The 27,223-nt window shown below is 37.9% G+C and overlaps 1 protein-coding gene across 35 annotated transcripts in view; it reads left to right on the top strand.

Annotated features, from left to right (window-relative positions):
• Positions 1 to 27,223, top strand: part of LOC122682510 (sarcolemma associated protein) — a 149,721-nt gene that overhangs the window by 71,911 nt on the left and 50,587 nt on the right. For all 35 annotated transcript variants that reach the window (XM_043885296.1, XM_043885297.1, XM_043885285.1 and 32 more), the window contains exons 4-8: positions 12,830 to 12,902; positions 19,724 to 19,760; positions 21,373 to 21,435; positions 25,663 to 25,758; positions 26,025 to 26,096. In XM_043885296.1, coding sequence (XP_043741231.1) covers positions 12,830 to 12,902; positions 19,724 to 19,760; positions 21,373 to 21,435; positions 25,663 to 25,758; positions 26,025 to 26,096 — 341 coding nt within the window. The remainder of the gene's footprint in view (positions 1 to 12,829; positions 12,903 to 19,723; positions 19,761 to 21,372; positions 21,436 to 25,662; positions 25,759 to 26,024; positions 26,097 to 27,223) is intronic.

The following is a 27,223-nucleotide window of genomic DNA, read 5'->3' as shown; positions in this document are numbered from 1 at the left end:
GTATGATAGAGAAATAAAGTAGCAAATTAATCCACATGTCTATAAGAAGGATTCCTCCCATCAAATAAATAGGTCGGACAGGATTCCTGGGAGAGATCGCTGACTCTGAGTCCAGGGCAGTGTGGGAAGCGAACAAGGTGGCGCCAGTCAGGCCCTCTCGCCCCATGCTCTCACTCCCTCTCGCCCCATGTTCTGTAAACATTGACTTTGCACGGCTGTGTAACAGCTGAGATCACTTACAGCACTGCACATGTGCATCATGAGGTACCCACTTGGTCACGGGCTACTTTGTGTGGTACGCCTGTGTGAGCTTCACCATGAAAGCGCTGGCTGCCCCTGCACGGGGGCTTCATTGGAATGATAGCACGGTTATGTTATATGAGGTTGCGTTATGGCTACATTATGCTTATGTTATGGCTGCTGCATCAGCAGGAGAAAGGCTGTGTCACGGCCGCAGTGCCGGCCAGGAGAGAAGGAATGCGTCTGCAGTTCCTATGGCTCCTCACGCCTTCTTCCAGCCTCTTAGCTCCAGCACCAAGAGGCTGACCCCTGGGTTCAGCGAACAGTGTGAACAGCAAGACAGTTGGCATCAAGAACGGGATCAGCAATACAGGCAGGAAATGTATAAATTGGATTTATAAGATTTTTGTCACATCAGAAAGCAGTGGAACTATCTAAGATTACTGAGGTTCTGTTAGAAGGACTCAAGAATTAACATTGAATTCTGACTGATCAAAGATTAGTCAATTTGAGCATCAAACAATAAATAAAGCAGTAAATTGAAATAGATCCAATATGTTTAAATCCATAAACTTACAATATTAAAAAAGAAAAAGATTTGGTCACCTCTGGAACTCATTTCTCATTCTGAAAACAGATAAAGAGAAAGAAGAAAGCATTTGTGGTACCTTTACTATAGGAATTATAACTGAGATAAATAAATAGTTAAAGAGAATTTTTCTTTCTTTTTTTTTTAATCACTGAACTCTAGCTGATAGATAAAGAGAGGGTGATAGAATATCAATTCAAAAAAAAGTTTATTTTAAGACAGTCTCTCCAGCAAAGGTTGTTTGGAAAGCTGGACAGCCACATGTAAATCAATGAAGTTAGAACACACCCTCACACCATACACAAAAATAAACTCCACATGACTCGAAGGCTTAAATATAAAATGTTGCCATAAAACTCCTAGAAGAGAACATGGACAAAACATTCTCTGACATAAATTGTACCCGTGTTTTTTTAGGTCAGTCTCCCAAGGCAATAGCAAAAGCAAAAATAAAAGCAAAATAAACAGATGAAATCTAATCAAACCTATAAGTTTTTGCACAGCAAAGAAAACCATAAATGAAAGGCAGCCTATTACTGGGAGAAAATATTTACAAATGATTCTACTGACAAGGGCTTAATTTCCAAAATATACAAACAGTTCATACAACTCAATTATAAAAAAGCAAACAACTCTTACAGTGGTCAGAATGGTCATCATTATAAAGTTTATAAATAACAAATGCTAGGGAGGGTATGGAGAAAAGAGAACTGTGCTACACTGTTGATGGGAATATAAATCTGTGCAGCTAGTATGGAAAACAGTATGAAAGTTCCTTAAAAAAATCAGTTGTCATATGGATGTAGCACTCCCACTCCACTTTATATCTGGATAAAAGTTATAATTTGAAAAGATATATGCATGCCAGTGTTCATAGCAACACTATTTACAGTAGCCAAGGCTTGGAAGCAATATAAATGACCGTTTATAGATGACTAAAGAAGATGTGGCATATATACACAGTGGAATACTACTCAGTCATTAAAAGGAATTAAATCCTGCCATTTGTAGTAACATGGATGGACTAGAGATTATCATATGAGATGTCACTAGAGAAAGACAAATATCACATGGTATCACTTGTATGTGGAATCTAAAATATGACACACCACTACAATATTGTAAAGTAACTAGCCTCCAATTACAATAAATAAATATATATTTAAAAAAATAAAATATGACACAAATGAATTTATTCATGAAACAGAAACAGACTCACAGGAAAAAGACTTTTGGTTACCAAAAGGGAAAAGGGATGTTGAAGGGATAAATTAGCAGTTTGGTATTAGCAGATACAAATTACTGTGTATGAAATAGACAACAACGTCATATTATATTGCAATACTATATTTGATAACCTATATAAACTATAATGGAAAAGAATATGAAAAAGAATATGTATATAATTATATAGCTGAATCACTTTGCTATACACCAGAAACTAAGACAACATTGTAACTCAACTATACTTCAATTTTTAAAATAAAAAAATTTTAGAAAAAATCTGATGAGTACTTGTCTAGCTCTCTTTTTTAATCTTTAAAAAAAAAAGTCTTGGAATCAGAAGCTTTATGTAGCAAAAACTACCAGAATGAACATTTGGTAACTTTCATATTCAGTTCAGTTCAGTTCAGTTCAGTCACTCAGTTGTGTCCGACTCTTCACGACCCCATGAATCACAGCACGCCAAGCCTCTCTGTCCATCACCAACTCCCAGAGTTTACTCAAACTCATGCCCATCGAGTCGGTGATGCCATCCAGCCATCTCATCCTCTGTCGTCCCCTTCTTCTCCTGCCCCCAATCCCTCCCAACATCAGGGTCTTTTCCAGTGAGTCAACTCTTCACATCAGGTGGCCAAAGTATTGGAGTTTCAGCTTCAGTGTCAGTCCTTCCAATGAACACCCAGGACTGATCTCCTTTAGGATGGACTGGTTGGATCTCCTTGCAGTCCAAGGCACTCTCAAGAGTCTTCTCCAAAACCACACTTCAAAAGCATCAATTTTTTGGTGCTCAGCTTTCTTCACAGTCCAACGCTCACATCCATACATGACCACTGGAGAAACCATAGCCTTGACCAGACGGACCTTTGTTGGGAAAGTAATGTCTCTGCTTTTTAATATGCTATCTAGGTTGGTCATAACTTTCCTTCCAAGGAGTAAGCTATCTTTTAATTTCATGGCTGCAGTCACCATCTGCAGTGATTTTGGAGCCCAAAAAAATAAAGTCTGACACTGTTTCCTTAGGGTGCAGTCAGATGCAATTAGATGAATAATTTCCCAACCTGGAAATGTTAACACGGCTCATTTGGTTTTTTTTTTTTTTTAATGGTTTTTGAGCTTTTACTTCCTATTACTGCTGATCGTTTCAAGAGATCCTTCAAACCACTCCAGTAGAGTATAGTATTGACCTTCCTACTCAATGCAGAAAAGGAAATAGAACCAGACTCCAGTATCCCCCAGCAGTTTCAGTCTCCCAATCAAGTATTATAAAGAGTCTTTAAACTCATCAAAGTCAGTGTTGGTCCTGTAAGTAGTGTATGTGTGAAGAGGTAATAGAAGGAGCTGACTGTATATCATAAAGTAAATATATTAACTCAAAAGCAAAATAAATAATCTATATAAGATAAAAGAGAAAGAACTCATGTAAATGGTAGGTTGTATAGTCTTAATTCTAATTTGTAATAAAATGTCATAATTACAGCAGGCAATTGTGGATTTTTCTCTTGCATGCACCTTGTTTTCCTCACCACATCTGTTTTTCAGGTTTTAGCATTTCTGATAATTTTCCATTTAGCTTACAATACATGTGTACATTTAGCATGGCAGTGTTCCTGCAGCCATATTACCCTGCCCAAAAAACTTTACAGTTGTGTCTTATCATTAATTTTCCCTTTGATTCATGGCAATAGGACAGTAATAGTCCTGGATGAATTTTTGGATGAATTTTGAGAGGACAGTTTGTTTTAAAGTCCTTCATAGAAGGCTTTACAGCAGCATTTCCCAAAGTAGTTTCTTCATAATACTGTGTATACCATGTATGTTATATCACATTACCAGTTCCAGTGTTCCTAAAAAGGGAGTGGGGATGCTCAATGGTTAAAGAAGTTTGAAAAGTACATCTTACCTTAGAGGCTCAGTATGGACACAAAGCCTATTAAGCTCTGAGAAAGACTGTGGTTTAAAAAGATAAAAACTCTTTCAGTGTCTCTTAACCAAGTATTTTCCAAACTTTTCTGACCCCCAAATCCTTTTTTGTATATCTGCTAGCACTCCATTTTAGGAAATGATGCTATCAGTTCAGTTCAGTTCAGTTCAGTTCAGTTTACTTGCTCAGTCTTGTCTGACTCAGCAACCCATGGACTGCAGTACACCAGGCTTCCCTGTTCATCACCAACTCCCAGAGCTTACTCAGACTCCTGAACATTGAGTCGGTGATCCCATCCAACTGTCTCATCCTCTGTCATCCCCTTCTCCTCCTGCCATCAGTCCTACCCAGCATCAGGGTCTTTTCAAATGAGTCAGCTCTTTGCATCAGGTGGTCAAGTATTGGAGTTTCAGCTTCAGCATCATTCCTTCCAATGAATATTCAGGACTGATCTCCTTTAGGGTGGACTGGTTGGATCTCCTTGCAGTCCAAGGCACTCTCAAGAGTCTTCTCCAAAACCACACTTCAAAAGCATCAATTCTTCGGCGCTCAGCTTTCTTTATATTCCAACTCTCACATCCATATATGACTACTGGAAAAACCATAGCCTTGACTAGATGGACCTTTGTTGGCAAAGTAATGTCTCTGCTTTTTAATATGCTGTCTAGGTTGGTCATAACTTTTGTCTAGGTTGGTCATAAGCGTCTTTTAATTTCATGGCTGCAATCACCATCTGCAGTGATTTTGGAGCCCCCCAAAATAAAGTCAGCCACTCTTTCCACTGTTTCCCCATCTATTTGCCATGAAGTGAGGGGACCAAATGCCATGATCTTAGTTTTCTGAATGTTGAGTCTTAAGCCAACTTTTTCACTCTCATCTTTCTCTTTCATCAAGAGGCTCTTTAGTTCTTCTTCACTTTGTGCCATAAGGGTGGTGTCATCTGCATATCTGAGGTTATTGATATTTCTCCCCACAATCTTGATTCCAGCTTGTGCTTCTTCCAGCCCAGCGTTTCTCATAATGTACTCTGCATATAAGTTAAACAAGCAGGGTGACAATATACAGCCTTGACATACTCCTTTTCCTATTTGGAACCAGTCTGTTGTTCCATTTCCAGTTCTAACTGTTGCTTCCTGACCTGCATACGGATTTCTCAAGAGGCAGGTCAGGTGGTCTGGTATTCCTATCTATTGAAGAATTTTCCACAGTTTGTTGGGATTCACATAGTCAAAGACTTTGACATAGTCAATAAAGCAGAAATAGATGTTTTTCTGGAACTCTCTTGCTTTTTCGGACGCGATCGGGCACGTTCAGGGTGGTATGGCCAAAGACCTCTCTTGCTTTTTTGATGATCCAGCAGATGTTTGCAGCTGATCTCTGGTACCTCTGCCTTTTCTAAATCCAGCTTGAACATCTGGAAGTTCACAGTTCACGTATTGCTGAAGCCTGGCTTGGAGAATTTTGAGCATTACTTTGGTAGTGTGTGAGATGAGTGCAATTGTGCGGTAGTTTGAGCATTCTTTGGCATTGCCTTTCTTCGGGATTGGAATGAAAACTGACCTTTTCCAGTCTGGTGGCCACTGTTGAGTTTTCCAAATTTGCTGGCATATTGAGTGCAGCACTTTCACAGCATCATCTTTTAGGATTTGAAATAGCTCAACTGGAATTCCATCACTTCTGCTAGTTTTGTTCATAGTGATGGTTCCTAAGGCCTGCTTGACTTCACATTCCAGGTTGTCTGGCTTTGGGTGAGTAATCACACCATCGTGATTATCTGGGTCATGAAGATCTTTTTTGTATAATTCTTCTGTGTATTCTTGCCACCTGTTCTTAATATTCTCTGCTTCTGTTAGGTCCATACCATTTCTGTACTTTATTGTGCCCATCTTTGCATGAAATGTTCCCTTGGTATCTCTGGTTTTCTGGAAGAGATCTCTAGTCTTTCCCAGTCTGTTGTTTCCCCCTGTTTCTTTGCGTTAATCACTGAGGAAGGCTTTCTTTATCTCTCCTTGCTATTCTTTGGAACGCTGCATTCAAATGGGTATATCTTTCCTTTTCTCCTTTGCCTTTCACTTCTCTTCTTTTCACAGCTATTTTAAGGCCTCCTCAGACAACCATATTGCCTTTTTGCATTTCTTTTTCTTGGGGATGGTCTTGATCACTAACTACTGTATAATGTCATGAATCTCTGTCCATAGTTCATCAGGCACGCTGTCTATCATATCTAGATCCTTAAATCTATTTCTCACTTCCACTGTGTAATCGTCAAGGATTTGATTTAGGTCATACCTGAATGCTCCAGTGGTTTTCCCTACTTTCTTCAATTTAAGTCTGAATTTGGCAATAGGAAATTCCTGGTCTGAGCCACAGTCAGCTCCTTGTCTTGTTTTTGCTGACTGTATAGAGTTTCTCCATCTTTGGCTTCAAAGAATATAATCAATCTGATTTCGGTGTCGACCATCTGGTGATGTCCATGTGAAGAGTCTTCTCTTGTGTTGTTGGAAGAGGGTGTTTGCTATGACCTTGGCATAAGAGCTCTTGGCAAATAGAGCTCTTGGCAGAACTCTAATAGCCTTTGCCCTGCTTCATTCTGTACTCCAAGGCCAACAATTTTCCTGTTACTCCGGGGGTTTCTTGACTTCCTACTTTTGTGTTCCAGTCCCCTATAATGAGAAGGACATCTTTTTTGAGTGTTAGTTCTAAAAGGTCTTGTAGGTCTTCATAGAACCATTCAACTTCAGCTTCTTCAGCGTTACTGGTCGGGGCATAGACTTGGATTACCGTGATATTGAATGGTTTGCCTTGGAAATGAACAGAGATCATTCTGTTGTTTTTGAGATTGCATCCAAGTACTGCATTTCGGACTCTTTTGTTGACTATGATGGCTACTCCATTTCTTCTAAGGGATTCTTGCCCACAGTAGTAGATATAATGCTCATCTGAGTTAAATTCACCCATTCCAGCCCATTTTAGTTCACTGATTCCTAGAATGTTGGCATTCACTCTTGCCATCTCCTGTTTGACCACTTCCAGTTTGTCTTGTTTCATGGACCTAACATTCCAGGTTCCTATGCAGAATTGCTCTTTACAGCATTGGACTTTACTTCCATCACCAGTCACATTTACACCTGGGTGTTGTTTTTGCTTTGGCTCCATCTCTCCATTCTTTCAGGAGTTATTTCTCCACTGATCTCCAGTAGAATACTGGGCACCTACCAACCTGGAAAGTTCATCTTTCAGTGTCCTGTCTTTTTGCCTTTTCATACTGTTCATGGGGTTCTCAAGGCAAGAATACTGAAGTGTTTTACCATTCCTTTCTCCAGTGGACCATGTTTTGTCAGAACTCTCCACCATGATCCGTCTGTCTTGGGTGGCCCTGCCCAGCATGGCTCATAGTTTCATTTAGTTAACAAGGCTTTGGTCCATGTGATCAGATTGGTTAGTTTTCTGTGATTGTGATTTTCATTCTGTCTGCCCTCTGATGGAGAAGGATAAGAGGCTTATGGAAACTTCCTGATGAGAGAGACTGACTGAAGGGGAAATGCTGCTATATACACTCAGTAATTTAAGTGTTAGAACAAAACATTCTTGTCTGGTTGCTTTAAATACTTGCTTTTTTCAGATTGAAAAGATAACTAACATTTCTATACATTTGTTTATCTAGTTGACATAAGAACCTTTCCAAAAACAGGATTGGCTAGACTAAACTGTCAGCTTTGTCAGACATGATCTTTAACTGCTTTCAATAGGGCACCAACCTTGTACTGCCCAGATAGTATTAGCCCTTAGTTCACCTTACAAAATTTGTACATTGTTTCAGTTGCTGGACTTCATTAAAATATGTTTGAGCAAAAGAAATCCTTAGGTAACTCTCTGCACCTTAAAAAACAAAAAACACATTTATTGTCAATTTAAATACATTGGTAAATTGCCAGTATTTCTGGGTCTTCTTGTTTTGTGCTCCTCTGTTGTGGGCTGTTTATAATAAGTCTCTGGGGGAGTCCACAAGCTGGGATAAATTCATTCCTTCCCTGTCTGCTGCCAAGAAAAGGAGGCAGTTACGTGCTTTCTGCAAGTGGAAATGAACACTGCTCATCTTCTCCCCTGAGTATTGAAAGAGAAGGTATCTCTTTCAGTACTTCTCCCCTGAGTATTGAAGTAATGATACCTTTACTCCTGAGTATTGAAAACCAAAAAATTGAGTTGCCCAAAAAATTCATTTGGGTTAGATAGAGATCTCTTCAAGAAAATTAGAGATACCAAGGGAACATTTCATGCAAAGATGGGTTCGATAAAGGACAGAAATGGTATGGACCTAACAGAAGCAGAAGGTATTAAAAAGTGGCGAGAATACACAGAAGAACAGTACAAAAAAGATCTTCATGACCCAGATAATCACGATGGTGTGATCACTCACCTAGAGCCAGACATTCTGCAATGTGAAGTCAAGTCGGCCTTAGAAAGCATCACTACGAACAAAGCTAGTGGAGGTGATGGAATTCCAGTTGAGCTATTTCAAATCCTAAAAGATGATGCTGTGAAAGTGCTGCACCCAATATGTCAGCAAATTTGGAAAACTCAGGAGTGGCCACAGGACTGGAAAAGGTCAGTTTTCACTCCAATCCCAAAGAAAGGAAATGCCAAAGAATGCTCAAACTACCACATAATTGTACTCATCTCACACGCTAGTAAAGTAATGCTCAAAATTCTCCAAGCCAGGCTTTAGCAATACATGAACTGTTAACTTCCAGATGTTCAAGCTGGATTTAGAAAAGGCAGAGGAACCAGAAATCAAATTGTGAACATCTGCTGGATCATTGAAAAAGCCAGAGAGTTCCAGAAAAACATCTTTCTGCTTTATTAACTATGCCAAAGCCTTTGACTGTGTGGATCACAATAAACTGTGGAAAATTCTGAAAAAGATGGGAATACCGGACCACCTGACCTGCCTCTTGAGAAATCTGTATGCAGGTCAGGAAGCAACAGTTAGAACTGGACATGAAACAACAGACTGGTTCCAAATAGGAAAAGGAGTATGTCAAGGCTGTATATTGTCACCCTGCTTATTTAACTTATGTGCAGAGTACATCATGAGAAATGCTGGGCTGGAAGAAGCACAAGCTGGAATCAAGATTGTGGGGAGAAATATCAGTAACCTCAGATATGCAGATGATACCACCCTTATGGCAGAAAGTGAAGAGGAACTAAAAAGCCTCTTGATGAAAGTGAAAGAGGAGAGTGAAAAAGTTGGCTTAAGACTCAACATTCAGAAAACTAAGATCATGGCATTTGGTCCCCTCACTTCATGGCAAATAGATGGGGAAACAGTGGAAAGAGTGGCTGACTTTATTTTGGGGGGCTCCAAAATCACTGCAGATGGTGATTGCAGCCGTGAAATTAAAAGACGCTTATGACCAACCTAGACAAAAGTTATGACCAACCTAGACAGCATATTAAAAAGCAGAGACATTACTTTGCCAACAAAGTTCTGTCTAGTCAAGGCTATGCTTTTTCCAGTGGTCAGGTGTGGATGTGAGCGTTGGACTGCGAAGAAAGCTGAGCACCGAAAAATTGATGCTTTTGAAGTGTGGTTTTGGAGAAGACTCTTGAGAGTGCCTTGGACTGCAAGGAGATCCAACCAGTCCATCCTAAAGGAGATCAGTCCTGGGTGTTCATTGGAAGGACTGACACTGAAGCTGAAACTCCAATACTTTGGCCACCTGATGTGAAGAGTTGACTCACTGGAAAAGACCCTGATGTTGGGAGGGATTGGGGGCAGGAGGAGAAGGGGACGACAGTAGCTTGAGATGGCTGGATGGCATCACCGACTCGATGGGCATGAGTTTGAGTAAACTCCGGGAGTTGGTGATGGACAGGGAGGTCTGGCCTGCTGCAAATCATGGAGTCGCAAAGAGTCGGACATGACTGAGCAACTGAAGTCAACTTAACTGATACGATGTTACGGAAAAACCAGGATGTACTTTTTGGCCAACCCAGTATGAATAAGTTTTTTGAAATATTCATTAAGCATTTATTAAATACTGTTTTTGTAGCAGATAATTCTGCTAATTATCAGATATAAAAAGCTAGAAACAATATTTATTGCTGCCCCCAAAGAGGGTTGTGTAGTGTAAATAGTACATATTCACAGTGCAGTGTGTTTAGTCTTATAAGCAGAAATAGGAGGCTCTGGGGACAGCTAACTCAAATACTTTGTCCACTTGATGCCAAGAGTTGATTCATTTGAAAAGACCCTGATGCTGGGAAGATGGAGGGCAGGAGGAGAAGGGGTTGACAGAGGATGAGATGGTTGGATGTCATCACTGACTCAATGGATGTGGGTTTGGGTAGACTCCGGGAGTTGGTGATGGACAGGGAGGCCTGGCATGCTGCAGTTCATGGGGTCGCAAAGAGTCGGACATGAGTAAGTGACTGACCTGAACTGAACTGAGTGAAGGAAGTAAAAAGTCTGATCCTGGATGATAAATGTCCTTTGCTTATGCAGGCAAGGGGATAAAGGACATCATAGACAGAGGACAGCTTGTGTAGAAGTCATGGGGTTATGAAAAGTAAGAAATTTGGAGATGCAGGTAGCTTGGTTTTGTGTAGCTTAATTATGGTATCAATAGAAACTACTTCCCTATACCTCGGATGGTAAAGAATCTGCCTGTAATGCTGGAGACCTGGGTTCAATCGCTGGGTCAGGAAGATCTCCTGGAGAAGGAAAGAGCAATCCACTCAGGTATTCTTGCCTGGAGAATTCCATATACAGAGGAGGCTGGTGGGCTACAGTCCATGGAGTCACAAAGAGTCGGACACGACTAAGTGACTAACACATATACACATGGTACTAATAGCAAAATGAGCGGGTGGGCCTGAAATGAAGGTCAGTAGTTCACAGCAGTAATTGCTATATGTTAGGCAGAGAGTTTTGGAGAAGGCAGTGGCACCCCACTCCAGTACTCTTGCCTGGAAATTCCCATGGGTGGAGGAGCCTGGTAGGCTGCGGTCCATGGGGTCGCTAAGAAGTCGGAGACGACTGAGAGACTTCCCTTTCACTTTTCACTTTCACGCACTGGAGAAGGAAATGGCAACCCACTCCAGTGTTCTTGCCTGGAGAATCCCAGGGACAGCGGAGCCTGGTGGGCTGCCGTCTATGGGGTCGCTAAGAGTCGGACACGACTGAACTGATTTAGCAGCAGCAGCAGCCGCCAGAGAGTTTAGAAGACTGCTCCATACCATAGATAATTCTTGAATCTGTGCTAGCTAGCACTTTACATATAATAAATTAGTTATTAAAATTAGTATTGAGTAAACCATGCTAAATTTCTGAAGCTTACTGTGCATTTCCAGATGATAGCATAGTCATATTATTTTGTGTTAATAATGCCATCTTCACAGTTCATGAACCTGATCAGTTAACAAGTTGCCCTCATAATGCATTAGCTCTATAAAGTTGGTTTTACTGAGATGTAACTTACTTACAATACCAATTTTACACGTATAGTTCACTGAGTTTGACAAATGTATACAATCACATGTCCACCACTCCTCTAATAAATTCAGTTCCTTTTAGTCACAGTCATGTCTGACTTTTTGTGACCCCATGGACTGCAGCACATCAGGCCTTCCTGTCCATCACCAGTTCCTGGAGCTTGCTCAAACTCATGTCCATCGAGTCGGTGATGCCATCCAACCATCTCATCCTCTGTCGTCCCCTTCTCCTGCCTTCAACCTTTCCCAGCATGAGGGTCTTTTCTAAGGAGTCATTTCTTTGCATCAGTTGGTCAAATATAATCATGATGTAGTATATCTTCATCACCCTCCCTTAGCTTTTGGGTTTTTTTAAAATATTTTTAAATATTTATTTGGCTGTGCAGGATGTTAGTTGCAACATGTGGGATCTAGTTCCCTGACCAGGGATCAAATCCAAGCCCCCCTACACTAAAAAAACAGAGTCTTAGCCACTGGACTACTAGGGAAGTCCCTCCATTAGCTTTTTTTTTAATCCTTCCATTAGTGTTTAATTAGAATTTATTAAACTAAATAAAAAATAAACTCTTTGAACTCTGAGGAACATAATATCTGAATAAAGAATTTTTTAAAATCAACTTTTAAACTATGGAAATAATTTTTTCTGTAAAATAAAGAGATATTCTGTTTAAGTACTGCTTTTAAGAGGTTTTATCTCTTGAAATCTTCAGAAGGAGGAAGGAAGAAGCAAAGCAACTGTCTACTGAGTGACTGGTGTAGTGTTACATAAAAATGTTTGAAGGTGGAAGAAGAACAACCACCAAGAAAACAAAACCATAATTTTAAATACTGAGTTGGTTATTTCAGACTGGAGTTCTCACTAACAGCTCTGATACTAAATAGCAGAGTTGTAGAAGTCCAAGCTGTTATTATACAGAATTTTAGAGTTTTGTGAGGTATGGACAGGAGTTATAGGTTGGGCACAGGAGATTTAGGAGTAAAGACTGGCTCAGATTTAAACTAGGGGAATAGTTGTACTTAGGTTTGATACTGGCATATAGGGGAGAAAGTGCAACCCTCCCACCCTCATTTGTATAATATTTCCATATACTCAAATGACTTTTTTATTGATTATTGCTATAGCATTGGAGATTAGGACACTTTCAAGACAATTTTATGTGATTTTGCCTTTTTTGTTGTGATTCAATATGGATAGGAATAAGTTTCTCCAAGGGAATGAATATTGCTGTTAAACCAACAAAATTATTTTCTTTCCCAGAAGTTGTTATATTTAAGAATAAAATATGTGTTTAAATACGAGAGGTATAGAGGTTTGTGTTTAACCGATTATTTTATCCATGTTATTTGTTTGTTTTAACCAGTTACCCATGGGTGTATTGTTTCCACAATAAAACTTTTTCTACCCGATGGTATGGAAGCCCGGCTCCGCTCAGAGTGAGTATAATTTAATGGTATGAAGTTTCTGTATTAATTACATTGATGAATAATATTCCAGATGATATTGGACAGTTAATACTTCAGAATTATTCTAATAATGTTAGAAAATTGATGTAGTGCTTTTGGAATATAATATACTTCAGTTTAATATAATTCAGTTTCACATTGGTTATAATTCTAGTAAATAATGTATAAGAGAGCACAGTTATTTTGTTTCCAAAATTAACTTTACAATGTATATTTTGATGAAAAATTAGTTTTTTAGACTATTTGGAGTATGCCAGTTATTAATGAATGATAATTGTATTCATTTTAATCTGCATGTCATATGACTTCTTAAACTATGGTTGCCTGTGAAGTTAATGCCAGTATCATAGTCTTACAGGACTTTGGGCATGTTGACACAGTAGTCTATGTTGGTGGGAGTTTTTGGAGGGATTTTCCAATTCTGTGTTGTTGTTTTTTTTTTCTTTTTTTAAATGAAGCAGTGGAAAGGTCACTTAGAGAAAGACAAACTTGAGAGGGAAATTTTGCTCATAAATACAGACGTTAAAAGATAAACATACATACATTTTCATCTTGTACTTTTCACAGATTATTGTTAAGTGTTAAAGGGACTTAAATAGCCTTTAGACTTAAGCATTTTTTAATTACCTTGAATATGCTACAGGCTTATTTCTATCCCCAACAAAGTATTTTCTGCCCTACAAAAGCAGAAGCGGTTATCTAAGGGTGGGAGGTTGAGAGCAATAGTGATGTCAAGGTACAGTAGAGTGCTGAGTAGGAGAGAGAGGAGGAGAAGGGAAGCAAAGAGAAGTCCTCCTGTTACTGTGATAGTGCTTTCATTAGGATTCTTGTATATTATGCTTCAGTTAGAGATGACCATTTTTTTGTTTTTAACCTTCTAGGTATCTGAAGAAAACAGATTTTAAAACATTTTAAATTTAAAACAGTAATCTGTTTCCTATTCTAAATTATAGTTTAATTATTAAAATATAATTAACTTTGGGAGCATTAATGTGACTAAGTTTTTAATATGACTTAGTCAAGAGTTAAGGTTTTAAAATAAGAGTGACTGTTAATTGACTAATAACTTCTTAAGAATGGCTTCTTAAAGACCTTGATGTTTGGGTTTAATGAGATTTTTCTTTCATGGATTCAGAAGCTTTGAGCACCTTTTTAAAGGGTCATCTTTGTTCTCAGGTTCCATCCAGTAGGGCATGTGAATTTTTTCAAAGTCTGTACTAGTAAATTGTGTTCCTGATCCTCTTGTTTCCCCAGTGCTTTTCATCTTTGTTGCTGTTGCTTTCTCTTTGTTTGGTTTTTCTTATGTGGTTAAATGTTTGCATCGTTTAAAATTTTACTGCCAGTTTCATTGTACATAATCTAGCTGACTTTCTGAAGATGAACTTTTGAACAGACAATTCTCTAGAGTTGCAGGAAGGTCAGAATGGCCTGTGGAAGTAAACAGTCTGGTTCAAAGCCCAACTCCACCTATTCTGTGACTTGATCAGGCCTCCCTTTTCTCATTTGAAAAATGAAGTTAATAATGGCACCTATTGAACAGAAATTTTCTGAGGAGGAATAAGCAAGATTGTACACTTAAAGCATTTGGTGTAATACCTGATTCAGAATGAGCACACAATGAATAGTGTTTCTGTTATTGTAATCTAGCATTTTTTTAGCAATCAAGATGCTTTTAAGTATGCCGGATTGTTTGGAGTTTAAGATACATTATGTACATAGCATGTAATATTTTTTTCAGGTTTTTCAGTGGATATATTATTTTCAAAAAGCTGATTCTTTTTTCTTCTTTGATTTTTATTATATTTCACAAATAATTTTCCAATAATAAGAATCAGAGAAATTGCCTACAATCCCACCACCTTGACACTAAATAATAGTTTTTCTTTTCTACAATTCTTGTTGCATATCAACTTTTTCCATAATTCAAACGAAATACATCTGTCCACGATAGTTTTTGTCAAGTACAAAATATATCTTATGGAATGTTTTGCTAGATTTTTAGAATTCTGTTTATTAACGAGATTTTCATGAGAACAGAAAATATTGTTCTTGGGTCACTAAGTAAACTGTATTTTTTTAAAAAAAACCCTCCATTAATACCATTTGCATCTGTTTAGACTTTATTAAGTTCATTTCCTTGTATGTGTATATCTACAGAGAAAAGGATTCTTACCCAATATAGATATATCCAGGTCCTGGCATTGGGTTCAGTTCAGTTCAGTTCAGTCGCTCAGTCGTGTCCAACTCCTTGTGACCCCATGAACTGCAGCACACCAGGCTTCCCTGTCCATCACAAACTCCTGGAGCCTGCCCAGACTCATGTCCATTGAGTCGGTGATGCCATCCAGCCATCTCAAGCTACTGTCGTCCCCTTCTCCTCCTGCCCTCAATCTTTCCCAGTATCACGGTCTTTTCCAGTGAGTCAGCTCTTTGCATCAGGTGGCCAAAGTATTGGAGTTTCAGCTTCAACATCAATCCTTACAATAACACCCAGAACTGATCTCCTTTAGGATAGACTGGTTGGATCTCCTTGCAGTCCAAGGCACTCTCAAGAGTCTTCTCCAAAACCACACTTCAAAAGCATCAGTTCTTCGGCGCTCAGCTTTCTTTATATTCCAACTCTCACATCCATATATGACTACTGGAAAAACCATAGCCTTGACTAGATGGACCTTTGTTGGCAAAGTAATGTCTCTGCTTTTTAATATGCTGTCTAGGTTGGTCATAACTTTTGTCTAGGTTGGTCATAAGCGTCTTTTAATTTCACGGCTGCAATCACCATCTGCAGTGATTTTGGAGCCCCCCAAAATAAAGTCAGCCACTCTTTCCACTGTTTCCCCATCTATTTGCCATGAAGTGAGGGGACCAGATGCCATGATCTTAGTTTTCTGAATGTTGAGTCTTAAGCCAACTTTTTCACTCTCCTCTTTCACTTTCATCAAGAGGCTTTTTAGTTCCTCTTCACTTTCTGCCATAAGGGTGGTATCATCTGCATATCTGAGGTTACTGATATTTCTCCCCACAATCTTGATTCCAGCTTGTGCTTCTTCCAGCCCAGTGTTTCTCATAATGTACTCTGCATATAAGTTAAATAAGCAGGGTGACAATATACAGCCTTGACATACTCCTTTTCCTATTTGGAACCAGTCTGTTGTTTCATGTCCAGTTCTAACTGTTGCTTCCTGACCTGCATACAGATTTCTCAAGAGGCAGGTCAGGTGGTCCGGTATTCCCATCTTTTTCAGAATTTTCCACAGTTTATTGTGATCCACACAGTCAAAGGCTTTGGCATAGTTAATAAAGCAGAAAGATGTTTTTCTGGAACTCTCTGGCTTTTTCAATGATCCAGCAGATGTTCACAATTTGATTTCTGGTTCCTCTGCCTTTTCTAAATCCAGCTTGAACATCTGGAAGTTAACAGTTCATGTATTGCTAAAGCCTGGCTTGGAGAATTTTGAGCATTACTTTACTAGCGTGTGAGATGAGTACAATTATGTGGTAGTTTGAGCATTCTTTGGCATTTCCTTTCTTTGGGATTGGAGTGAAAACTGACCTTTTCCAGTCCTGTGGCCACTCCTGAGTTTTCCAAATTTGCTGACATATTGGGTGCAGCACTTTCACAGCATCATCTTTTAGGATTTGAAATAGCTCAACTGGAATTCCATCACCTCCACTAGCTTTGTTCGTAGTGATGCTTTCTAAGGCCGACTTGACTTCACATTGCAGAATGTCTGGCTCTAGGTGAGTGATCACACCATCGTGATTATCTGGGTCATGAAGATGTTTTTTGTACAGTTCTTCTGTGTATTCTCGCCACTTTTTAATACCTTCTGCTTCTGTTAGGTCCCTACCATTTCTGTACTTTATTGTGCCCATCTTTGCATGAAATGTTCCCTTGGTATCTCTAATTTTCTTGAAGAGATCTCTAGTCTTTCTCATTCTGTTTTTTTCCTTTATTTCTTTGCATTGATCCCTGAGGAAGGCTTTCTTATCTCTCCTTGCTATTCTTTGGAACTCTGCATTCAGATGGGTATATCTTTCCTTTTCTCCTTTGCCTTTCACTTCTCTTCTTTTCACAGCTATTTTAAGGCCTCCTCAGACAACCATATTGCCTTTTTGCATTTCTTTTTCTTGGGGATGGTCTTGATCACTAACTACTGTATAATGTCATGAATCTCTGTCCATAGTTCATCAGGCACGCTGTCTATCATATCTAGATCCTTAAATCTATTTCTCACTTCCACTGTGTAATCGTCAAGGATTTGATTTAGGTCATACCTGAATGCTCCAGTGGTTTTCCCTACTTTCTTCAATTTAAGTCTGAATTTGGCAATAGGAAATTCCTGGTCTGAGCCACAGTCAGCTCCTTGTCTTGTTTTTGCTGACTGTATAGAGTTTCTCCATCTTTGGCTTCAAAGAATATAATCAATCTGATTTCGGTGTCGACCATCTGGTGATGTCCATGTGAAGAGTCTTCTCTTGTGTTGTTGGAAGAGGGTGTTTGCTATGACCTTGGCATAAGAGCTCTTGGCAAATAGAGCTCTTGGCAGAACTCTAATAGCCTTTGCCCTGCTTCATTCTGTACTCCAAGGCCAACAATTTTCCTGTTACTCCGGGGGTTTCTTGACTTCCTACTTTTGTGTTCCAGTCCCCTATAATGAGAAGGACATCTTTTTTGAGTGTTAGTTCTAAAAGGTCTTGTAGGTCTTCATAGAACCATTCAACTTCAGCTTCTTCAGCGTTACTGGTCGGGGCATAGACTTGGATTACCGTGATATTGAATGGTTTGCCTTGGAAATGAACAGAGATCATTCTGTTGTTTTTGAGATTGCATCCAAGTACTGCATTTCGGACTCTTTTGTTGACTATGATGGCTACTCCATTTCTTCTAAGGGATTCTTGCCCACAGTAGTAGATATAATGCTCATCTGAGTTAAATTCACCCATTCCAGCCCATTTTAGTTCACTGATTCCTAGAATGTTGGCATTCACTCTTGCCATCTCCTGTTTGACCACTTCCAATCTGCCTTGAATCATGGACCTAATATTCCAGGTTCCTATGCCAATTGCTCTTTACAGCATCGGACCTTGCTTCTATCACCAGTCACATCCACAACTGGGTGTTGTTTTTGCTTTGGCATTGGGTAATTTTTATATTTCTTCATGCTTTACTTTACATGTTTTCTATAGTCAATATGTATTACTTGTATAAAATCAAGAAAAAGAAACTAACATTTAAAACATCTGTTCCATTTTTATGGGGCAGAGAGGAAAAACTAAAATTGTATATACCTTTTTAAACTTTCAGTAGGCACCACGTTTGTTAGGGCCTTGTATGGTTTCTAGAGGTGCAGAGGTGAATTGTTCAGAGTGCCTGAGAACACAGATGTAAAATCAGAGGAGCAGACCAGAGGATTAATATGTTCTTCGTGGGAGTCTGTACAGCATACTCTGGGGGCTCAGAAGGGAGGTGGGTAATAGTACCTAATATTACATTTTATTCAGCATCTTAGTGTCCTGTGACTAATTGAGTTGAAATTGTTCTTAGGGGTTTGTACAGTTACTACAGTGAAATCAGAATTGCCATTCCTGTTTTTAAGTCCTGCAAGATCAGTTCATCAGCAACTTACCTGATGAACCTAAAACCTTTACCTTTCAACCATTAGGCTGACTGTGACTCAATCGGCCTCTTGGATATGGAGTGAGGAACAACTGCTAGGGGACCTGAGTGGCAGCCTTGATTTGTGCTCCATCTGCTCCCAGCCGCCCACCCCCACGACCCCCTTCCACACTCACACTCACATTACAGTATCTTACAGGGCATTTTAAGGAACCCTGGCTTCCATAGCTTGTCGGTTCTTATGGCAGTGGTAGTAGTGATCAAGTGCTACTATGTCTAATTGTAAGGTACTGTTAAATCAAGGTGCTGTTTTAAGCTTTTTATTTATATTAGCACACTAAAATACTCAAGAGTAATCCTATGTGGTTAGTTTTATGGTAATCCCCGTTTTATGGATGAGGAAGCTGAGACCTATAGTGCTTAGATAACTTGCTCAAGATTATACACCTGGTTAAGTAGAGCCAAAATTTGAACCCAGTCAGTGTGGCTTTTGGCTCCATGCTTAACTTCTCTACTACACTGCCTCTTTTATACAAGGCCAACAAGGGTTATTAGTACCAAGTGATAGTGTGTTAATGTTTAATTTCAAAGTGATATACTGAGTTTAGCCTCATAACTACATATAAACTTGTAAGTGTGTGAGGTAGCTGGGTAGAGAAGAATAATACTTATGTTTTGATTGCTAAAGTTGTACTCCACTAGAACATATTTCCAAATTCGAACCTTCTTTACAGTAGAGCTTTGCTTTTTAAGACTTTCTATGTAGGACTACTTAATTTTAAAAGAACTTAATTTACATGTTACACAATTTTAAATGGATAGTTTAAAAAAAAATGGATAGTTTAAGGAGTGCTTCTTTTCTGTTTAGTTCTTATAACCAAAGAATTCATCATAGCCCTCATTAATAGTAGATCCAGCAAGGGCATTTAATGTGTTTTGGATTTTGAATTTGTGTTTAGAAATACATTGATGTGTAAAAGGTAGGTTTGTGTATTTATTACCTTATTTTCCAACAATTCTGTATGTTTATGAAGGATTACAAATAATTCACATTCTTTTTATTAAATGAAAGAAAGTGTAAAACTTTGGGGTTTAAAATATGCTCATACTGTCATACTCTTTTCCTGTGTTGTCAGGAAGTTAGATAAAAATTCTAAATTTTACTTTTCAGTGTCATCCATGCTCCATTACCAAGTCCTGTTGACAAAGTAAGTTGCTAATGATTATTTTTTTCGAAACTAATTCACCTATATTGCTTTCGAAAATGTTTTTGTTTGTTTTAAATATGCTTTACCTAGAAACTTAATTCTCTTTTGTAACAAAATGTAAGAGTGCATTTGGCTGTGGTTATTCTAGTCTGATCTTCAGTAACTAGACAATGTACGATGGATGTTTCTTAGGGAAAAAGCCTTTGTTATCTCAATTAGTCTGACTCTAAACTAGAGTTAGCCATAGGGAAGAAGTGTTAGTTACTACTTTTTATTCTGAAATACATTTCTGCCTAGAAATATTTGTTAAAGCTTTGTGTTTAAATAATTTACTCAAAATGTACTTACACGTGGAAATAAAACAGAAGTACAGGCTTACATAAATTGCTCTTTTATTGTCCTTGAAGATTGATTTACTTGATTTGGACAGAAACTTTGCATTAATTAATTATTAGGAAAAGATTTTTTCTTTTGTTTAGAAATAACGGTGTATTAAACTGTAAATATTCTTGCTAAATAGCAAAAAAAAAAAAAAAGTCATTTGTATCTTTTGGCATTAAAGTGGAGCTATTGGGAAAAATATTTTCCTTTCCATTTGGATAAAGAATGAAAGCCTACCTGAAACTGAAGTTATCTGTTAGATTCCTTTTTTAGAACTAAGCATGGTTAATCATCAACTTCGGCAATACCAAGAATCGTTTTAGAAGTAAATAGTGGCCCTGCTTCTTTAGGACTAACTTTAGAAAAATAATAATGTCACCTCTTGTCTTCTAGTTAGAATATTAGTTTAAAAAATAGACTTTCTGAGCTTAATAAGGAATGATGTTGTTAACATCACTAGTAAGTTAATATACAAGGCTTGGATAGCATTGAAAATGTTATAGCAACCTGTTAGTGCCTTTTTCTTTTTTTTAATAATGCTATGGTTCTGTATTCCACACCCAGACAAACCCTTTATAGAGGTTATTTCTCCCCATACTCTTGCATTCTAAGCATTTCTGCTGTGACTTATAATGTTTGAACACCATTATTTCCCATCTTTTTCTTCTTAAAACCTACCTATCATTAAAAGGAAAAAAAAAAGATAAACCATTTTTCATTGCCTCTGGCCGTTGGACAAAGTATTGTATTTCGTGTCCTGCTTCCTCCCCCATACCCCCCACATACAAATATCATTTTGAAGATGGCTGCTTCTAAATGAATTATGACTTGTTAACATATAGAAGAACTATTTAACAGTGTATTTTAAAGGAAAAAATGTAGATCTTTTGATTTTGCAGGTTATTATTTCTGGGTAAAGAAAAGGCTATATTGCCTTTGTGCTGTAAGTTTGTGATTTGGTTTATCAAAGAATGTTTTCATGGAAGCACTTTACAACCATCCTGGTTGTAAATCTCAAACTGATCACTATAATACAATACCATCTATAGGTTCTAGACACAGAGCAGACATATTTTGAAAACTAAAGGAAATCAATTTGAAAAATCAAATTTGAAAAATAATTACTTATTTGCATGTTTCAGTAAATAGACATTTTAAGGACTTGGTTTGGCTTTGGTATCCTCTGCAAATATTTTGTGTGACTGTTGATAGTATGTCCTTTTGTTTCTAGGTTGCTGCTAACACTCCAAGTATGTACTCTCAGGAACTATTCCAGCTTTCTCAGTATCTTCAGGTAAAGTAAATCTTGAGATTTCTTTGTCTTTAAAAGCAGAACTTATATTTGATTTTGCTAGTTCGCAAATATGGGCTAAAGAAATATTGGCTACATACAAATACAAAGGAAATATCTTTTCAAAGTAAAAAAAAAGAAATTAAAAATAGTTCTTATAAAATAAATAGGATTTAAAAAGTCAGAATTGTTAAATCTGGATAAGAAGGTTCTATACAAGAGAAGTTTTTTCCTTCAAATATGAAGAAGTTCCACAGTGTTTCTTTATCCAAAAGTGAGTTTTAAATAAAATTAAGCCTGGAGAGATTTTGGTTGCTATTAATAGCTATAATAGCAAATAATATGAACCGTTAAAATATTAACTGGGTTTCCCTAGTGACTCAGATGGTAAAGAATCCGCCTGCAATACAGGAGACCTGGGTTTGATCGCTGGGGTGAAAAGGTCCCCTGGAGGGGAGGGCATGGCAACCCACTCTAGTACTCTTGTCTGGAGAATCCCCATGGACAGAGGAGCCTGGTGGGCTGCAGTCCATGGGGTTGCAAAGAGTCAGACATGACTGAGCGATTCAGTACACAAAATATTAACTATTAATAGCAAATATATAATGCTTACTATATGCCAGACTCTAGTCAAGCACTTCACCTATATTAATTCACCTAATCTTTACAAAAATCCTATAAAATACATATTTTATGCCCATTTTTATAGATGGACTTACTGAGGGACAGGAAGTTTAAGTAATTTGCACAATATCACATACCTAGTATGTGAATGAGCTAGAACTTGAACAAAGACAAGTCAGACCTCAGAGTCTCTGCCCATAAATACTGTTCTGTGCCACTCAGGTTGTAGAAAGATTTCTTGACAGGACAGATACTTATTGTAGAATGGGCTCCTGAAGAAGTTAATACTGTAGTTAAAGAGCAATAGTAATCTCGAGAAAAAATATAAGTGATTATTCTTTCTTTATTTTTTCCTTGCTGATTTTGGTAGATTTCGACTGGATTATGGTTCTATACCTATAGAACCATGTGTGTGTGTGTGTGTGTGTGTGTGTATAAAGCATATCTATATATGCTGTTAATATCTGCTCTTAATATCTGAAGAGCATATCATAGAGAGCATGATTAAGGAAAACTCCGGATCAGGAGTTTAGAGATTGAGGTTTGTATCTTGATGCAGACTAAATTAGTTCTGTGACCTTGGGTAATTCATTTTACTTATGTATGTCTTCACTTGCCTTTTGTTTAAAATGATAAGACCAAACCAGTGACCCTGGGTCCCTCCATTCTTTTATAGATCAATCACTAAGTGCAGTCCTACTGCAGTTAAAAATGTACACATATGTGAAAATTATCAGTGTATTAATCAGATCTTGGCTTCCGCTGGGCATAATGTGGTGGTGAATTGAAAAGCGGTTTCACACACTTTCAGGTTAGAGAACATAGACTGTATCCAGAATTCCCTGGATCTGATCTGTGGCTTTAACTTTGGACCTGTTGGGAAAGTTGTTTAACTCTTGTGTGCCTCACTTTTCCTCATCTATGATATATGTATAGTAGCACTTACATCACAAAATTGTAAAGAATAAATGAATTAAAACAGGGAATTCCCTGGGAGTCCAGTGGTTAGAACTCAGTGCTTTCACTGCTGAGGGCCCGAGTTTGATCCCTAGTCGGGGAACTAAGATCCTCTAAGCCAAGTGGTGTGGCCAAAAGGAAAAAAAAAAACAGAGATAAAAAGCACTTAGAACAACGTCTAGCATGTAGAACATACGCTATAAATGTTGGTAGTTGTTTACCATTCAGTAGGAAGTCACATTAATTGACCTAGCTCTCTTATTTTTAGAGGTAGAAGACTTTTTTTTTTTTTTTTTTCACTTTCTCACCTCTTTTGTTATTTTATTTTTATTTGGAGGATAATTGCTTTACAGTATTGTGCTGGTTTCTGCTGTGCGACAACTTGAATCAGCCATATGTACATATACACCCTTCTCTCTTGAGCTTCCCTCCTGACACCAGCCACCCACCCACCCACTTAATCCCTGTCGTCTGGGTTGTCAGAGAGCACCAGACTGGGCCCTGGCAGCTTCCCACTCGCTGTCTGTTCTCACATGACAATGTATATATTTCAGTGCTGCTGTCTCAATTCATCCCACCCTCTCCTTCCCTCAGTGTCTACAAGTTCATTCTCTATGTCTCGAGGTAGGAGAAACTTTTAGAGTAGTCTGTTCTAACCTTCATTTTTCATATGAGAAATATGGGGCTTCTCTGGGTAAAATGATTTCCCAGGGCTATGTACTATAGTTACTAGTCATTGTCAACTGTGAATCTAATGCTCTCATTCTCATTTCTACCTTCTTGTCAGTTCTTTGAATATTCGTAGTGGCATAATCTTTCCCTGTTCTTTTTCTAATTCTTTGAGAGAAAATTATACTGGCTTGGCTTTTCTGTATACATCTCTTGGAATTGCTGAAGTTCTAATGTAAGTTGTAAACCTTTTGAATAAAAACTGAAATAGATACATTTCATGTCTCAGAACTAATCAACTATTCCTGGAAGTGTTAGAATCTGTTAGGATGTGGTTCATGGAGTTATGAAACTAAATGGAATTGAGTAAAATAGGTTAAATTACACCATCTAGTGGAAGTAGTGGTTGTTTGGTGGGGATTTGTTTTTTTTTTTTTTTAAGTTAAAACTTTTTGTATCATTAGTGCAATTTCCTGGATATTAGGAATGTTTTAGAAGCTTAAAATAAACTTGGCACCTAGTCACTTTTAAGTGTAAGCTGTATTTTAATGTGGATTCTGAGGTGGTATGACTTTTATTAGATTCCTTAATCTATACTTTCAGAGTTATATTAAAAAGCAGTTCCTCTAACTCTAATTAGACCAGATTTTCCCTAATCATTATTTATCAAGGATATGGACAGCAATAAATGTATGCTTTAAACCTCAAGTGCTATGTTTGAAATATACACTTCTCAGTTAAAGTAGCTCAGAGGTATTAGGGTAGTAAATGTTCTTCTTTGAATAATGACAGGAATAGAAGAAAGTGAAATTTAAAGTTGTGCCAGAACCACAACTGAATGCTGTGTGAGCATTTTCACCTTGACTTGCAGTAAAGGAGACCTTCTTAACAGCTCTCAAATGTTAACAAGTGACCTAGAGATAAGGCTTTGCTTGCCAAAGTCTTTCTCTGGAACAGTATTCCTTTGGAGCTGCCAAATAATTAACTCATTGACTCCCAATTACATTGAATTAACACTTGGCCTCTTACTTATATTTGACATGTTCAACTGTGTCTAAGTGTTATATGGTCACAGAGAGATTTAGAACACCTGAAAGTGGAGTAGACTGTGAGGATAAAATTGTCTTTTTAAATGTATATAACTTATAAAAAATTGTAAAGGAAAAATGAAGAGATACTTCTTTTTTAGATGTCATACTCACGTGGCTAAGACATTATGAAGTATTTTTGCTGCTCTCTCTCTCTGTGTAGATACACAGACACACACACACATACACACACACATTTTTTAAAAAATGTATATATATATATAGAATGCAGACTTATATCATTTGTTGGATTTTTCTGTTCTAGGTTTTGTTCTTTTAAACTCATTCTTGTAAATTACAAATAAAGAAACAAAAATAGGTGACCTGTTCCCTGTTACAGAGGAAGTTGCAGCGAGAGCACCCCTAACAGCACTGCTTACAGTACAGCTCAGCAGATAGGCTGAAATGGGTGTGTGTGGGTGTGTGTGGGTGTGTGTGGGTGTGTGTGTGTGTGTGCGTGTGTGTGCGTGTGTGTGTGCGTGTGTGTGTGTGTGCGCGCGTGTGTGTGTGTGCGCGCGCGCACTCAGTTGTGTCCTATTCTTTGCAACTCCATGGACTCTAGCCTGCCAGGCTCCTCTAACCATGGGATTTTCCAGGCAGGGATACTGGAGTGGGTTGCCATTTCCTTCTCCAGAGGATCTTCCTGACCCAGGGATTGAACCCGTGTCTCTTGCAGCTTCTGCCTTGGCAGGTGGATTCTTTACCACTGCATCATCTGGGTTAAAATAATGTGGGCTAAATATATTATATTAAGTAGATTTATCAGGTTTGAAAGCAAGATACACTGTAGGATGTGAAACAAGGTTGTTTTCAGAATGTGCTAATAATTGATTATTTGTCAAAGGAATTGTGCTGAGGTTATTAGAATTTCTTTTGTGATTTATAATATTAGGAGGCCTTACATCGGGAACAGATGTTGGAACAGAAGTTAGCCACGCTACAGAGGCTGCTAGCCATTACCCAAGAGGCTTCAGATACCAGTTGGCAGGTATTCCAGTTGCCTTTATACTCATAAAGCATTTAAGCATAGCTCAATATCCCTTAGATGGTTATTAAACTGAAACTAAAATTATGTAGCAGACAAAGGCAGAGTTATTTCTTAATGAACAAATATTGAACATTTAGCATTTTAAAGTGAATGTTAGTCAACTTTGTGATTTTTAGGTCTTTTTTTTTGGCAGTAGCAACCTTTTTGATATATGTTATTTTTTAACTACTCTGGGATTTTATTTATATTTCATTTTTCTTTAACAGGCTTTAATAGATGAAGATAGACTCTTATCACGGTTAGAGGTTATGGGAAACCAGTTGCAAGCATGCTCCAAAGTAAGTGTCCATCTCAAGTACCTAAAGAAAAATGCATTGGTTTTTATGTAGCTTCATTTCTTTGACTGTTATTTTGAATACATTAAAAAACATCTATACATTTTCACCATTTTTAAAATCCTTTACCATTACATGAAATTTCACACATACATGTAAGTAGAAAAAATTGTATACAGTGAATACCCATATACAATTCTCTTTTTTCCATCATAGTTGATATTTGTTGGAGAAACTGGGTCTTTCACCCTGTACAATTTCCCTCAATCTGGAATGATATTTAAACCTTCTTGCTCCTTCTCTACACCATAAATTTATACAGTCCATGGAATTCTCCAGGCCAGAATACTGGAGTGGTAGTGAGATATTAGTGATCTTTGATTATCCTTTCCAATATTCATTCTTTTATTTTGTAAAAATGGTAATACTGTAATTCTATCTTTCCTTCATTTACTAGATGCATTACTTCTATAAAGAGAAACTTCCCCTCATAAACCATTTTATTTTTCCTAAAGAACATTTTCTTTAGGAAGGGAAGGATGAGTGATTTTCTCCCTTTATTTACTGCATTTCAAAATAATGTTTTGGCTCCTTTTCATCTACCAAAGAATGACCAATGAAGGATTTTTTTCCTCCAAATGAGATTTACATATATATCATGGGTTAAACCTGTTTTGTTTTTCTTATTGATTCCCAGTTCTCCCATCTTTGGGAGACCTTCTTCAGGGACCTTCCTCAGGTTCTCACCTGAGTTCTTCTGGTAGCCCCCCAGCAGGCTTGGATAATAGCTTCCTGCTGTCATATCAGACAAGGTAGTCCAGACTCATCTTGTACATTTCTTCCCTTATACCTGAAATCAGCTTTTTCCTCAGGGTACTCTTATTCCTTTTGGTTTAGTTATTGTTTTAAAATGCTTGACACCCTTTAGAGGTTAAGAGATTATTTTTGCCCATAAGTGTAAATATTGTGGCTTTCAGAGAATATGGCAAGTATTAATAGAATAGTTCATTCATTTTGTATACTTGGGAGAAATTTTCAGTTTACTTTAACTTTTTTCTGTTGAAAGTATGAGTTAATATGCTTGTGAGAGCATAATTTACTAATGCAACTTATATATACAGCTTCAGTTA

This window comes from Cervus elaphus, chromosome 24, assembly GCF_910594005.1.
Source record: "Cervus elaphus chromosome 24, mCerEla1.1, whole genome shotgun sequence".
Lineage (NCBI taxonomy): Eukaryota > Metazoa > Chordata > Mammalia > Artiodactyla > Cervidae > Cervus > Cervus elaphus.
Note: the sequence above shows the minus strand (reverse complement) of the source record. Positions and strands in the feature narration are given on the sequence as shown.